Raw genomic sequence first — 17,159 nt, 5'->3', positions numbered from 1 at the left:
CTCCTCAAGCTACTTAATTAACCCAGCACAACTTATTCAACAAACAATCTTCCAACAATACAAGTTTTCTACTCCATAAAATAAAAAAAAAATTAGATATGCTGGCAGTGGAACACTCACTGTAATACAGAATGCTAAACAAGGTCACTGTGTTTCAGGCGTATCAAGAGGCTATTTGGATGACAAATGTCAAGTACTCAGTGCTTTTGTGATTTTTCTGTAACTAGAATGAAAATTCATCTGTAGGAGAAAAATCTATGACTCTGTTCAAAAGAAAGGTGAGATGATGAAATTAGTTGAGTACCAACTCCACTTGTCTGTCACAGCAGTTTTACATTATAATAATTTGAAACAACCCCAAAGTAGAAGCCAAATTTTTCCAATCAAACAACTAATTAGGGACAGCTAGAAACAAAACCCTCAGCTTCAAAATAATCTCAGAAATAGTCTTCTCACCAAAAGTAATTAAGTCTTATAGTCTCTGATGTACAAAAACCTTTCTTTATAAAGTAAAATAATTCTTTTAACTTCACTGTAATGTTTTAAAGATGACAAAACATAAAAATTACTTAAAGGTATAAGAAAATTTTAAGTTATTTCTATTGTCATTCAATATACTGTTCTGAGTTTTTTATAAGAAGTTTCTAAAAATAGGATTAAATGTATGAAAAGAAATTAACATTAATATCATATTACTTTCTGAAACCTTTCAAGGTAGTATGTGTCTGATTTCCCCCCATTACTAAATGGTTAAATATTACCTATTTTTAAGCATGAAAAATAAAAACTACTTAACATTAGCCTGGTGATAAACATTCTTCAGTAATGAAAAAGTCTCAGAAATTTACTCAAGCTTCCTTCTAATCAACAGAATGTTAGACTCTTCTGTAGCTTTATTCCAGGCCCTAGAATTGCTCCAAACTCACCCGGTCCATCAGAGGATGCTTTCACCTACCCATTTCCCGCACTCTTGTCTCTGAGAGACAAATTACTCGAGGAAGTTCTACTTTTTATTTTTCTTTCTGAGAAAGACACCTGTACTTCCTTTATTAATTACCTGCCTGACTACTGATGGGGACATATAATAAGCCTTTAGAAATAAAACTTCAAAAAGTATGTTCATCTGTCTACATTTCCTTTCTCCGACTACATTTCACATAGATTTTTCTACATTCCCCATTCAAATATCCTGACTCAGGATACCTGATTTTTCTGACTTTCTATCACCCTTTAGTAATTTTTGACATGGGGGGATGAAACAGGCTATTTAAAATCTATGCCGAGAAGCTCTGTCTTGCCCTGCTTGTTCCATTATATTTCATGTCTAACTCAATAATGATTAAATCCTTGAGCATAGGAAGAACCATGAAAACTGTTTTAAAATACAGGCTCTGGGACTCTTCCTCCAGTTTTCAGGATTCTACAGCCTAGGCATGCTTTAAATGATGATACTGGCTCTCTACTGATAATATGTAATGCAGTATTACAAAAATGGCCCCAATGCTGTATCTTTCCGTCTATCAATAACCTCTTGCAATTCGATTGCTATTCTCCAACAAGAGGGCAAATCTATTTCCCTTTCCTGTAAATCTGCTTAGATAACAAAACACTACAGAAATGACACTGTGCTATCCTAAGCCTTGATTGTTTCCACATTTTCCCTTGGAAACTTTATACTGTGACCTTGTGAATGAGCCTAAACTAGTCTGCTGGATGAGGATGGATGCATGGCCCAATCACCAACATTAGAGGACAGTCATTTATGTAAATAAGGCCATTCTAGATCAGCCAGCCCCTAACAGGCCACTGCAGACACTGTAGCTCACCAGCCAAGTTCAGGTAGCCTAGCCCAGCTGACCTACACATTCTTGAGCAAAATGATTCCTGTCTTAAACCACAAGTTTTGGGGTCATCTGTCCATAGTGATAGGTTACTGACACATAGTTCTAATTCTCTTTACTTGAGAAATACTGATTTATCTCTTCTACACTTCTCCTGTTACCTTCATGATCCAGGTTCTTATTTCTTGTTCAGACTATTAGGATGCGGTCTTCTGGTTTGACTACCTATTTGCTATTGTCCTCCACTTCCAGGCACACTTTTGTTGCTATGACTATATTCCTTCAAGTAAGAAACTATATTGACTTGTGTTTTCTCACAATCAAACATAATGCCTGGTACCCTGCAAGTGCTCAATCCCTGTTTGTAGAATGACTGCTGCTGGATTCAAAAACAAAACACAACTCTGAACACAGCAGACTCTCATGCAGAGCTCCACTGGTATTTATACCATACGCTGGTTCATTTTTCACTTGGCCTATTTAATTCTAGGACTTGTAGCCCCAGCCTAGCTTCCCACTCTTCTTCCTCCTTTCTCCTAATACTGTGTTCAAGAGTGAGGGCTGGCTGAACACACCCTTTATTTCTGTGTCCATGATGTTGCTCAGATTCCTACTTAGAATGCCCTTCCAGGATTCTGCAAATTCTACAAATTCTTGAAGGTCCGGTTCAAAGGCCACCTCCTCTGTGAAAATCAGATAGCTCTCCTTAAGAAAAAGCTCACCTGCTTCCTTTGCCTCTAGTACTCAGGATCTCGCTGAGACAGGACTGTCACTTGACATCATGGTTACTTGTACAGTGTATAAGCATCTGCCCTGCCAGACAGTGTGAACTTTTTCAAGGCAAGTTCCATTTTTTAATCTATGTTAACACAGTACGCTACATAGAACATAATAAGACCTTCATAAATGCTTAGTGAATGAATGGGTACTTTCTAGTCACTATTAAAAACAAATAAACAAAAGTCAAACACAGAACAAAGATGTCAGAATGAATACACTGGTTCTCATATAGCAGTTTATAGAAGAATCTTCCGGAAAATGTGTTAAAAGTACAAATTCCTAGTCTCTGCTCCTAGAGAGATTGGTTCAACAGAATTCAAACCTGAGTTTGTGTGGCTCCTGTGAGTTTGAGGGAGATCTATGGGAGACTTAAGGCAACTCCCTGTACACAGTAACATAGAGCTTGCTTTACAGATACAAATTCTAAAGTAACCCCTTTGTTCACGCACCTGAGAAATTTTTTAAGTTTCTTGATTTTAATGTCAAAATGTTAAGTGCAGCAGGCCTATAAAAAGAACCACTTTAATAATATGTACACAGTCTGGCACCTTATTATCTTAGGTTGCTAGGAATATGGCATCACACCCCATTCTTTGTAATCACAATCTGCACACATTTTTTTCATCTATATATCCTTTTTATAAACTATTTAAAGTTTAATTTTCTACAAATAGCCCTTTTTCAGGCCACCTGACCACGTGAAGTATGCTTCAAAATAACTGAAGGGCACAAGACTCTTACCTCGGTCCCAGAGGCTGGCTCTCAATGCTCTTTCCAGCTGTTCCTCTTCACTCAGTCCTGCTGTGTACGCATCATAGTTCCTAGGCACCTCAGTGTACCCTGGCCTGCCATAGGGATGATTCTGATATCCAGAGTAGCCTACAGGCACAACAAAAAGGTTATAGGACATAGCAACAGACTATTCTTTTGTTGCAGACTTCCTGCTTTCTATAACCAAAGGCAAGCAAATAAACTAATGTCATTACCCTAAATGAGATAGGGTGACCAATGGTGAATGCCTCCACAAGGGTGAGCAATGACTGTCTTGTCTCTGTTATACCCACAGTGACCAATCTTAAGTATTCATGAAGACAGGAGATGTTAATTTAGAAGGTACTCAGAGGCCCTAGAGAAGGAACCAGAGAAATGGGCTGCTGACATACAGAGTAAACTCTTGCAGCTTAAAGTTATGGAGTCTTTCTGTGAAGCTCTGACTTGACTCAAGAGAATGGTTGAAAGAGTTAATAAGGCCATACTGCCCTGTGGCTCACTAAGAAGAGGAGCAGACTGATGTTTAGTATATACACCGCAGAATGACCACGCTGGGAAGACTTTAGGAAGTGATAGCAAGATTACACTAGTCAGTTTCTCTGAAATTACAATTCTATGCCAGAGACTAGAGTTCCTATTAATAGCACTTTCAAAAAATTGGCTGCTAGATAAAATGAATGTACAAGAGTTTTCAGTACATTTATACAGCTGTACCATTATTACCACAACCAATTTTAAACATGTTTATCATCCCCAGAGAGAAATTTGTATACTTCAGCTAACATCTCTCAACCTCCTATCCCTCTCCTAGTTCTTCTAATTATTATAATACTCTTTTAGCTTGGTTTTCTTTTATACTAAATGTCCCTAAAGTAATAAAAATGAATTATATAAAGAAACCTTTAATAAAATTATTTAGCATTTTAGAGCTAATTCTGAAAAGCCTTGCACCTAATGCAATATAAATTTAGTGAGTATTTACTAAGTACTTCAAATTAGCCAAGTTCCATATCCTCTCACACATATTTCCCATGTCAACATGTTAATGTTATTGATATTTAAAACAGGAGAAGGTGATAAGTAAATTTTCCAAATCCTTACAATGGCTTATCCAAAAAATGTTTACAATTTTGAAGAGGAATATTCCTCCTCAATAGAACCATCAGAAAAAAATTAGATTCCACTGATGTGATGGGGATAACCACCCCCTCAAACAAGTTTCATATCTTGAGAATAGAGGAGACTGAGACAATTACAAATCCTGTTTTCTACACTGTTCATACACAAAAAATAAGCCTTTCATAAGAGAACAAATAGCCAAACCAAAATTAATATATCTTCTTCACAAAGAACAAAAGAAAACAGCAACCCCTTTGAAACACTACTAGAATATTTCTGGATAAGTCACCAAATACCATGGGATACTTCAACAATCTCTGAATAGAGAGACTGCCCAGTTCTCTAAGAATGCCAATTATTCTACTGAAACACAAAAGGCATATTGGGTAATTTCCCATGTGGCTCATTATCACTTTCAAACCCCTGTGGAATGTCATTGTGTTATGGAAGGTCTAAGCAGCATTTATACCTATCCAACCCCCAAAACACTCAGCTCATTCAAAATCCAAATAACCCAAAGCCTCCAAATACTCTGCACATAGACACTGCATATGTCTATGCAGTTTTAATTGCAGGTACATTAGCAGTGATTTTAGGCAACATTTTCTTACTACAGAAAAACATTTTTCTTCATATTATCCTTATTTAAAAGCAACCTAGCAGTGCTTTAATGAAATAAACTAGCCAACTCTAAACATCTGAATATTATAAAACCTAATTTGGTACTTGTCAGACAGAATGTGGGGAGAGGGAATGGGAAAGTTTTGGTGGCTTAAGTCAAAAAAGACTCGTATGGTTAAAAGTTCTATATCACCAGTCATAAATCATCAACAAGAGCAAAAATCCCATCAATATCTATTATGATGAGAATAGGCCTCCTAGGACCAAAAATTTTCTACAGCTGTTCTGCTGGCCCAATCAGATGTTTTTAAATCTTCATAATAAACATTCCTGAAAAACCTAACAATCAAACACTTAAGATCAATAAGTTTAAATTATATCCTACAATGAATTCTTATTTAATGTTCTTTTTTAGCTATATACTTTGGCTCTGTAGTAAAAGAAACTCTGGTTATCATTATTATATTAACTACTCCATCTGTTCCTTATACACATACCAGGATTTCATGGCAAAGGAGATCAAGAAACACCACAAGATTAGAAAAATTGGTAACAGCTTTATAAACATTCATGAGATTCTTTGACCTATAAAGACTTCCCAGCAAAGGAGGATCATATTAAGAATAAATCATTACTTATAAGAGATACATATGCTTTCATAAAAGTTCCCCTGATGACTGTTAGCAAGTCCACCTGGCTTTCTGTAGCTCTGCCTTTGAAGAAATCTAGTCACTTCAGAGGAAGGAATATACATATGGCGATCTTACAGAGGATTAGAAAGAAAGGTAAAAGGAACTTGTATTTCTGCCTTGAATTCGCTGGCCTGTACATCTTCTGTGCCTATGCTTCTTCTCTATGAAAAAGAAAAGAAGTGAGTTTCTCTGTTGCTGTTTTGTTGTTGTTGTTGTTTTCTTAAATAATTGGAGTGTGTGAGAGGAGGAAGAAGAAGAAAAGAGAGTAAACACAATAAATGAAACTGCTCTATTTTATAAGACTAAATTGGCAGAGTGCCCATCAGCAGTGAGGAATCAGCGACTAGTATCTTTATCCTAGTTCTACTACTAAATACCTGCATGAATTTGGCCAAATTACTTAACCTTTTTTAAGTCTCAATTTCCCAGCTGTCATGTAAGATGTGATGACTAGGCAATCCATCACAGTTTAAGACATGTCTGTACATTCAAGTACATTCTTTCTATTCTCTTTGCCCAGAATAACATTGCTATTTCTTTAGGAAACTGAAAAACCTAAACCAGGAAAGAAGTGTAAAATACTTTCTGAAGTGCTCTCTCAAATAACCATAGTTACTAGCTTAGTTCATAACTACTTATCACACCTTGCCTCTTCAGGTGAGTCTACAGGCAGAGGCAGGTAAGCTGGTATTGTCCAACCACTGTTCCTCTACATCCAGATTAAGTTTCCAGAATTTGAAGGAGCCAAATCAGCAGAGGTGAAGCCTCAGAAGTGAAAACTTCATGGGGCACAGATAGCATTCATTTCTGTAGTCCCCAAGCCTAGGGAACTCGACTCATCCAAGGCTATGATTTTTGTTTCTGATCTCATCAGAATAATCTGGGAACTTTTTTTTTTAACGTCCCAGTTCTTACCTCTACCTCCATTCTGATTTAATTGGTCCAGGATGAATTCGAGGCACTCAAGGTATTATTAGGTTATAAAAGTGGCCTCAGATGACAATATACAGCCTGGATTCATAATCATGAGGTAAGTCTTGAGAACACATAGAAAAAAAAACAACAGCTTAACTAGCTTCAATACTGGCACACACAGTTTTATTCCTTCAGTGCCTCTATAATACATTCTGGATAATCCCAAACAGGCCTTTTCAGATTCTGCCTCCTCTCCCTAGAAAGCCCTTTTCTTCCATTGCTATCCTTAACTTCTAGCCATCCATCAAGACCCAGTGTTCCATTTTCTCCCAATGACTTCCTGTAAAGCAATCCCACTAGTTCCTCCTCCTGGGCTGGACACTGACCCTCTAAATTAATACAGCTGGATAGAGTGTCTGCTTCTTCCAAGAAGGAGCAACTGGACTAGGTCAGCTTTTCTGCCAAAGTAAAGTAGAATACTAGAGAAAACATATTTCAAACACTGTATAGTAGTAATACAGAATTTTGAATCTTGAGAAAAAGGCAAGAGTCTGGAGGCACTTCCCAGGCTCGAGTGAAGGGAGGGGAACAGAGCGGAATACAGTAGGCACCTTGAGCTGAGAAACACCCAGAAGATCTGGGGTAGGAACTAATTAGGAGATTAGAAAAAACAAAGACTAGCCTTATTAGCTATCATCCCATCATTCTCTACCACCCCATACCTAGATCAGTTCTCTACAACCTAATTCCTATCTCTGTTGTTTCATCTTTTCAAAGGTATGTCGTGCCTACACTTCCACTCAAGATTATAAATTCTCTTAGACAGGCACTATTGCTCTTTTGTTCTCTCCCCCAGTGTCCAGGCTGGCACTCTGCACAACATGATGCTACTGGGTAAACCAGTCTCTGGCTAAGAACACTCGGGAAATAGAGCAAAACTTAAATATTTGTGATTTTATACATAAACACATATACGCTCACAGACATGCAATAATTGTTTGTGCTAACCTTATTTAAGCCAGGGGTCAAAAAACTACAACTCAAGGTCCAAATCCAACCCACTGTCTATTTTTGTAGGTAAGTTTTTACTGGAATACAATAGTGCTCATTTGTTTATAAATTGTCTATGTCTGCTTTCATGCTACAAGGACAGCGGCAACAGAACCATATATCCAAAAGTCCTTAGAGCTATCTGGCCCTTTGTAGAATTTGTAGAAAAGACTCCTGACCCCAAATTTAAGCTATAGTGGCTCTCAATTGACATATATATTATGAATATATATATTACAGCACTCCATTTGGGCTGCTATAACAAATAACCACAGTATGGGTGGCTTAAATAACAAATATCTGGAAGATATTTGGATGAGGGTATCCACATGGTCAGTTCTGGTGAGGGATGGTCCTCTTCCAGTGTCACATAATGCCAATCTCTCATTGTATCCACACACAACATAAAAGGGGCTAGAAAGCTCTCTAGCGTCCATTTTATATGGACACTAATCCCTAATTTCTTAACGAAGGTCTCACCCCCAAATACCATCACGTTAGGGGTTAGAATTTCACGATACAAATTTGAAGGGAGGCACATTCAGTCTATTGCATTAAGACACCCATTGGTTCCATAACCTGTAGCTTTAACACCTGTCTGCTAGTACTGGTGCAAGATACTACAGTGTAGTTGCCTAGTTTGGTTTGAACATGGTTTGCCACTCTGAACTATTGCAGAAGTTTAATCCCCAAAGTCATATGTTAATGGTATTAAGAAGGTGGAGATTTAACCTGACTATGGCATTTAGAGGTGGGCCCTTAGGAAAAGGGTTATGCTTAAAAGATCATTAATATGGAGATTTCATGATTGAATCATTATGGCTTTATAAGTTCAGAGACCAAACACACATAATCAGCAGGCACTCTGTCTTTCACTGTGTGAAGCTTGTGCTGCCTTAGATTGCCAGCAAGGCCATCTCCAGAACGGAGCCAATGCCAAAACCATGCCCTTGAACCTCCAAGACTGTCAGCTAAATAAACTTCTTTTCTTTGTAAAAATTAGCCTACCTTAGATATTTCTTTATAGTAACAAAAAGTTAATATACTGCCCCAGGCTGAAGTATAAAGGCCTGAGCCTAAAACAAGTATTTTGCTGTAATCAGGGGGTCCTTTCTACTGATTTATGGAGAACATTTAGAAAAATACACTCTATTCTTTAAGCCACATTGTATGTATTAGAGATATGCCTATATTAGCATCTTAGGGTAAGTATGAGTCCACCTGAATATGGATGGAGTAGACCATAGAGAACTATACACCTGAAACCAAGTTCTGACACTTTGCCAACAGTATAGTCTCAGACTGATAAGCAAGGAACCTAGGTTTAGTATGAGTCTTACCATGTATGATAAAGCTCATACCAATCAGGAAGTTGCTTTATATGCCAGAGTTATCTTATTCCCTGCTCTTCTCTGCTAACCCACTCAAATATGGTCCCAGGTTACCCCTCCCCATATAGTTTCCAGGCAAGATAGAGGTACAATTACATAACATGTGAGCTACTCTACCACAGTACAAAGCAATAATATTTTAAAGTGGCTCTATATTGGTTAACACTATAATTTTAAAAATAAGTTAAAATTAAATGAAAGCACTTACCTGAACTATTAAAGTAGGACTGTTGTTGTGGATAACCAATATTAGAGGAGAAAATGCCTAAACACAAAGGAATTAAGGTTTTTAATGTAGCCACAGGCTTCACAACAAAGTCTAGTGTCACTTCAAATGATTTCTAAACATTTCAAATAAACTCCCTTTTATTTGGGGGCCAGGAGACAGGATGTTGGGGGTCAGGTAATGAAACCCTAATTTATACTCACTGCAGTTCCTTAACGGTTTCTGTTGAGTTAAAACAGTCTTTGCCTCACAAGGTACCAAGCTTGGGTAATGGTACTGCTACACAAGTAGAAATGCTCTGGCTAAAGAGAGGCTTCTCTTGACAAGGGTGTTAGGAGAGTCACACTCCCCACCATTCCTAAGGGATCTTCTCCTTTCTGTCCCTATATAGTTAATTCAGCACAGCTGATGTGCAGAGAGTAAGGGCTGGGGAACCTCCTCAGTGCCACTCTCCTCCTCCAAGAGCTCTCAAGACTGCAGCCTCCACAGGCTGGGTCATTTTCATGATGTTCCTGTGTCACTTCAATTCTCAGTTCATTCTAGATCTTTTCTTCACTTCACCAGAAAACAGGCAGAGTGTCCACAGGTTATTTGCAAACTGCCCTGAATGTGTTTCGATTTTTCATATTTAATTTTCTGCTGTGTTACTTCAAAAGCACATTGATGTAAAAATATCTCAACAGGAACAGGCACACTTTTAAGGAAGAAAACTAAGAGTTTAAATGTTATAAATGTGGGGGTGGGGGAAATCCTCTTTAAAAATTAAACCAAGCACTTGCCTAAGTTTTGCAACATGTCTGCAGAAAGCTTTAACAGCCCCTTAATCCTGAGTGAGACATGCAGAAAAATGAAGTAAACAATGAATTCTTGAGAATCATTTTTCCTTTATCTGTACACATTACTAGATTTCCATAATTAAATTGTATTGAAAAGACAATAAAACTGGACACTTTCATAAATGAAGTTTCGGCTGCCTCCTCCAAGCTTACACAAGGAAATAAGTAATGGGCAAATGCAGGAAAATGGGAAGCTGCTTAGATGCAGCACAGTCTGTAAAAATCATCGCGAAGTAAACGCCACCTGCTAATAGAGGCGACAGCACAGTGCCGAGAAAGCTTTCTAATATCATGAATATTATATGGTTCTCAAGAATACCAGTCATCGGCACAAACTGTGAAAACAAATTATTTATGGTTCAAGAAAAGGTAAAATAGTCTCAGAAGATTTTCCATGAATAAAAGATGAAATATTGGAACTACATGGTCTATAAAACAAGTGTTTGCAAAACAGTTTCCTTACAAGTCCAAACCAGTATAGCATTTTAAATTAAGAGGTCTAAAAATGCATTTATTTCTAAACAAAGTATTTTCATTGAGCATCAATTTAAAGGAGAAACAAAGACAAAAAATAAAGGAAAAAAGCATAAGTCAAGCTTCAAGCCATGATAGACATGGCTTGGCCATGCATGAATATACGTCTTGCCCACCAGGGACTTAGAGGTCATTCTGAATTCTTTAAGATACTAGCCTTGTCCTTCAGTCTAGGTTTGGTTTTCTTTCTTAACTCTGCCTTGCACACTTATTCATCCATGTAATATTTTAGAAAAAAAATGTACTATTTTAACCTACTTTAGTTCTTTTCATTTTTGAGGAAATTAAAGTTTTCTGTAAGTAGTATTAAGGTTAAGGGTATAAATGTGTTCCAATATTTGTCCCTTAAGAAAGCCTCAGATTTGACATCTGTGTTTGCATCCACATTGTGGAGCAATATGAAAAACTGTACTGGCTGTTTAATCTCTTGGTTTAAAAAGGAAAGATGAGCATGTTAGGGAATTCCTAAGCTGAACCACAAGGAGATTTGGAGTTGCTTCTGTTCACATTAAAATTAAGATGAACTTCCAGCTTGTCATGCCAAAGGCGTTTTGTTCCGTACCTGCACATGTTTCCATAATTTTCTTCAGAGGCCCTTGAGTGTACATTAGTCCAACAAGAATCCCAGCCAGATGCCCTGAGAAGGAAGTCCTAGGAGGGAAGGAGACCCTTTGTGAGTGTTTGTTCTGCTGCTGATTAGAGACATTCTGTCTTCTCATTAGCCTAGTGCATGTCAATTAGTCACAGTCTGCAGGCTTTGTTCCACATCACATCTTTTATGCTGAGCAGCATTTAACTCAGACCAAAGAACAACATTTCCTACCTTAGGAAAAAAAAAGTATAATGAATAACAACTACCACATGTTTAAAATGCAACAGCCCTCCTAAAGTAAAAGAAGTGGGTTGTCTCTTCTAGAGCAGCAGAAGCATTTTGCCAAGACAAGCCATTATATTTCTTGCAGTTTTTCTCTCTTCCTCTCATAACAAAATATCAATGGTTTTCTCTGTTCAGAAGTAAATCTGGAACCATCTAGCCATTGGGGGATGTCTGTGTTAATACAGAGCAGATTGCTACACTTTTCTATACCACTGACTAGTAAGGCAGAAAGTAAATGAAAATCAGCAAAAAGACTGAGATGCCCACATGCATATACCCCCAAATCTGTATTCTTATGCATCTTTCAGTCACCCAGCAAAAAGAAACAAAAATTTATACTTCAAACTTGAAAGATAAGTTAAGGCAATGCATTGGTTCCATTCTTCTTGAACCAGCATCTAAGACTGGCAATCACTTACAAAATTTATTTTAAAGGTACATTTCTACCAAAAGTACAATACCCCTAGAGAACCCATGGTACTTCATTCATTGTGGGCTATGGGTTATTTCTGCAGACCTCACTGGTTAAACAATGTCCTAGTCAAGAGTTGAAGAAGTTACTAGAGATTCTCTTAATGACCTCCCTGTTTTACCACAAAGATGAGTCCTACACAGTGAGTTCTATCTGCCACCTTTTGACAAAATCACATTCCCATCTTCACCTTAAACTGGACTTTTCTTAGGTCTCACTTTTGTATCAGTTGCCCTTCTCACATCTCAGCCTTTCCACTATAGCTATGCTTCTAGCCCTCTTAGGTTCCTGCCTGAACTACTTAGAAAAGCCCAGGTTAGGCACAAGGCAGGTCCTAAGTAAGTATATGTTGTGGGAGTAAAGAATAAATCAAAGAAAACCACCCAGCTTATGTCCTTGTCACCCAGCTCTTGCTCTTTAGTGTATCCCACATACTTTGCTTATCTTCCTAAGACAGAGAGGGCAAATCATGTCACTACTATCCTCTGAAAGTCACCAGCTTACTTACAGAATACCTAGCATGAACTCAAGGCCTTTGAATGTGTGGTCTCACCCATCTCTTTCCTCTAATCTCATCAGCCCCTACACCCATCTCCACACACCCCAAGCACTGATAATTGACCACAAGACTAAGGGTAAATGCACCTGTCATAAAAATATGCCCCAGTTGAAGAGTCACTGCTGCTTCTACCTTTATTATAGTATGTATCCAGTCTACTGGGTAGCAAGGTATTTATATGTTTGCTCCTCTGTCCATCTTCTGTGTTTATATCTCACACACAAATACTCTGAGGGTAATAATGGTGTTATGTACCATTATAAGCTCAAACATACCAAAATAAATGAATAGATTTCTGCAACTTGGGGGAATGATTTCCCTTCTCCAGAAGGAGGGCAACTGAGAGTTAGAAAAGATCCTGATGTAAACTCCAAGAGTACAGTGATCCTTGCAGTTTTTGCATAGGCATTCCACACACATAAGACAGTGCCTGGCACATGATAGGCACTCAAACAGGCGTAGAATGAATGATTCAAGCGCACCAGAATCATTTCATCAAAATCTTCAGTAGGCAAGTTAAAACCACTAGATCTTCAACTTAGAGTGCTCACTGAGACATGGTAGTCTGAGTTAAAACTGACACACTTTGCCTACTGCAATAGTGACATATAGGGGAAAGCCCGAGATGCCATAAGAAAGACAGGTATAAGTTATTCCATTGTCTCAGAACTATGGAAAGACTCGTTGTCTCTCAGGAAAAGAATAGGCAATGAGGAAGGAACACTTGGGAAAAAAAAAAAAAAAGATGACCAGAAACTTCTGTAGACAGGTGAGCACTGCTGCTTGTCCCCATCAGTCAATTAAATGTCACCACTGCCCAGACAAGCCCCCATGTGCTGAAAGTCACACATATGTACACATGTGCCACAAACACAACTGTTCCCTCGTGACACTGATTATTTTCATCTACCTCACAGTATATATAACTAGACATTAACAATAAAGGATTGGACGTTGGTTTCCCATTTCCTGGAAAAAACACTATGAACTTGGCTCTGCTTTAGCTAAACCGGCCCCCCTAAAAAAAAAAAAAAAAAAAAAAAAAAAGTACTGATTTTATTCTCTATTCAGGCTCAATAAAACCCTCCTCCATTAAGTTCTAAAAATGGGAAAGAAAGTGGTAGTCTGAAAGATACAAAGAGGCCAGGGTCAAATTTAAAAAAAACAAAAAACATAAAACTTCAATTTAACTGAAAAGAATTTAAAAGATCAATATTTTTAAACTTTTAAAACCAATCTTCATGGTGAATCATATACTATAAAATAACATGGGAGAAAATTTCAATTTAAAATCTCAACCTACTAGACAATTAATCTTGAATCTCATTTACAATTTAGAGTAAAATACAGTAAAATGAATTTCTTATCTGTCTAATGGGTTTTCAGAAGTTTGAGTTATGATTTAATTGTCCTAATATAATTGAAAATAACCAGGGAAGGGAGACAAGCCAGCCAGAGAACACATGGCATCATTCTAGTATTCAGCATTTTCCACAAAAGTTCCCATCTCAAACCATTTAACCATTCTTATTATTTCATTTAAGCTCTATAAAGGTGTTCTTTTTTTAAAATAAGAATATAAGAAGATTATAATATTATTCAACCCAAACTGAGAATCTCATTAAACAAAAAAGGGGTAAATTCTCCCAATAATAAAGAAAATGTATTTTTTTTGGTGGGGGGGTGTACTGGGGATTGAATCCAGGGGCACTTAACCACTAAATCACATCCCCAGCCCTTTGTTTGTATTTTAATAGAGACAGGGTCTCACTGAGTTGCTTAGGGCCTCCATAAATTGCTGAGGCTGGCTTTGAACTTGTGATCCTCCTCCTCAGCCTCCCAAGCCGCTGGGATTACAGGTGTGTGTCACAATGCCAGGCTACAACTCATTTTAAGAAATACACTAACTTGCCATGCAGTTGATAATAACCATTTGATAGATCACCTCCTGCATGCTCTATTATTCTAGGACACCCATGTCTTGAAAGAGGAAATGCACCTGCAGAAAATGGAAGAGTGAACTGGGAGGATGGCTCCCTTGCCACAGGATTAGGGTACTTTATCCCCGACTCCAGGGCTCTGTGAAGGGCCAAGGAAGTCCTGGGAAAGACACACTGGAGTGCTCTGATCAGTGGATGGGACTGACCTTCAAATGTAATAGCTTGAAAAACTATTAAGACCAAATTACACATGCCAAACACAAGTTTTGAAGTTTTTCTCTCAAGAGAAAATAAGCCCGTGGCTTCTCTCTGTTCTCAGTATGCATGGAAGCTGACACCCTGAGCCTGAATTACTCACAAACGAAGATTCTCAGTATAAATTATTGCAAAGAGGCAGCTATTTATGCAGACTACTTAAGTTTGTTAACATAATACCATTGCTTCTGTGATGATAAAAACTATTTTGGGGTTCAGTTTCCTTCTTGTTAAAATTCAACTTTTAGTACTTCTTTCAGTTAATGTTTAAGGAAAAAAAAAAACTTCTGGTTTTTGTGTATCCTGACAGGTCTTTATTTTGGCATTCTCCTTTTGATGATAGGTATAGGACCTACTGCTGCTAGTGATAAACATACTGTCAAATGGATAGTCATTCCTCTGTAGTAATCTGTCTTTTCTTCCAGCTTTTAAGAGTTCCTCCTTATTTTGGACATATTTTCATTATACCACAATCCTTCTGGTTGTAGATTTGTTTTATTTAGCCTGCATGCAATTTGCTGTGCTTCTCAATATAAGGTCTCAAGTGTTTCTACAACTTTGGAAAATGTTCAGTCATTAATTTTTGTCCCTGGATATGCACTACTTACATATTTCTTAACAATATATTTAAATATGCATTTATGAGAAAAATTTTAAAATTAAAATTATTAAAGATGGAAATACTTCAAGTCAATGTTGCTACTCCTTATTTATAAGTGATAATAATGGTGGAAAGCAATTTTGGAGTATAAGTAAGATTAAGATATTATTATGGATATCAATTATACAAACTACATGCATATATCATTAATATCAACAGTGTTCTTTCCTATTAAGCCAACATAACTGATCGACAGCCCTTTAAGAGGTTATTTGTAAAGTTAAGCTAAATGGTTATGCAAAATATGTCTGCTCTCATGTGCCACTGTTCAAGACTAAAAAACTAGAGTTATGATTGAAAGCTGTGACAAGCTTTAAAGGTCCTCCTCTGTTAAACAACAAATTCTTTCTACAGTTAAAGAGGCTGTCCTCTCAAGCATGGCTCAGAAAGCAGAAAATGTATTACTCTAAGATATAATCTCATGGTATATGCAGAGCAAATGACATCATTAAGGATGTAACTTGCTGGAGAGGCAGTGTTGGACAAGATAAGGGAACAAGGTAAGGGAAAAGTCAGTCAGTGAGAAGCAGCCTATTGTACTTTCCATAATTTCTTTCTATAAAAGCTTATAATACCAGGTTGGGGACTGGGCTGACCAGAAACTCTGGGGTTTGTTGATCTTAATAAATCCTACATTAGCAGCAATGTAACAAGATATAGTGAGAATTTTCAGGTTTTTACATATTAATGCCACTAGGGAATCTCTTGACAGGACTGCTTCTTCCCAAGACACGCTGTTCTTAACTCACCTTTTCCTGTCCTTGATGCCTTCTTCAACCATTATCACAGCACAGTCTTTGGCAATGGAAACTTGAGAGGGACTTGCTCTATGTGCTCCCTCTTCACCATGCCCCCTAGCTCTCTCACTCCCATCACCTTTAGCCACAGAAGCAAAACCAGCCACTTGCCAATATGACATCCCGCCAAAGTAAATGTTGGCAGTGCACCCTCCACTATCTATTTTGGTTTATTAAACATGGCACCAGTTGCATACATGGGGCTGGGAGCTGACCACTGACATTTACTTGAGGCACAACCATGATCTGCATAAAAACAACAGCTTTAAAAAGAAAAAAAAAAGTCAAGTTTCTTTTACAAAAAGCTTCCAAGATAACCAATGATGCCTAGCAACTCCTTGGCTCTCAATTCCATGCCCTTACACATGCAACAAGACAATTACCTGAACTGGTTCCAGTAAGTAGTATTCATTCAAATATTTATTAACTAATAAATATACAAGACAAAAACAGTCTCTGCCTCCTGAAGCTTATAATTTAGTGTTTAGTGTCTACACACACACACACACACACACACACACACACCCAACAAATTGTGGTAAGTTTAAGAAAAGTGAGTCAACTTTCCCCAAAAGTCATGTGGGATGGCTCTTCAAGGTGTCATCTGAAATGACATTGTAGGATTTAGAGCCAGCATACCCAGAGGTGGCAAAGAGAGCTTCAGGCAGAGACAAGTATTTATGGAACAGCTTGAAACAAGGAGAATATTGTGTTTTTAAAATACTGAGATTGCTCTTAGATGGCTTAGCATAATAAGCAAAGATCACAGGCCAGAAGTACTGCATGACATGAATTTGGACAACAGGCAAAAGTCAGATCATA

The 17,159-nt window shown here is 37.6% G+C and overlaps 1 protein-coding gene across 3 annotated transcripts in view; it reads right to left on the bottom strand.

The window, feature by feature from the left end:
• The window catches only part of Rhbdd1 (rhomboid domain containing 1), a 127,326-nt gene that overhangs the window by 55,401 nt on the left and 54,766 nt on the right, over nucleotides 1-17,159 (bottom strand). For all 3 annotated transcript variants that reach the window (XR_013342132.1, XM_026409548.2, XM_026409547.2), the window contains 3 exons: nucleotides 11,339-11,427; nucleotides 9,389-9,445; nucleotides 3,363-3,500 (listed from right to left, as the gene is read on the bottom strand). Coding sequence is in view for 2 of the 3 variants with exons in the window: in XM_026409548.2 (XP_026265333.1) it covers nucleotides 3,363-3,500; nucleotides 9,389-9,445; nucleotides 11,339-11,427 (284 nt within the window). In the remaining variant the exon portion in view is untranslated. The remainder of the gene's footprint in view (nucleotides 1-3,362; nucleotides 3,501-9,388; nucleotides 9,446-11,338; nucleotides 11,428-17,159) is intronic.

Source organism: Urocitellus parryii, chromosome 1 (genome assembly GCF_045843805.1).
Source record: "Urocitellus parryii isolate mUroPar1 chromosome 1, mUroPar1.hap1, whole genome shotgun sequence".
In the NCBI taxonomy this organism is placed as follows: Eukaryota; Metazoa; Chordata; class Mammalia; order Rodentia; family Sciuridae; genus Urocitellus; species Urocitellus parryii.
Note: the sequence above shows the minus strand (reverse complement) of the source record. Positions and strands in the feature narration are given on the sequence as shown.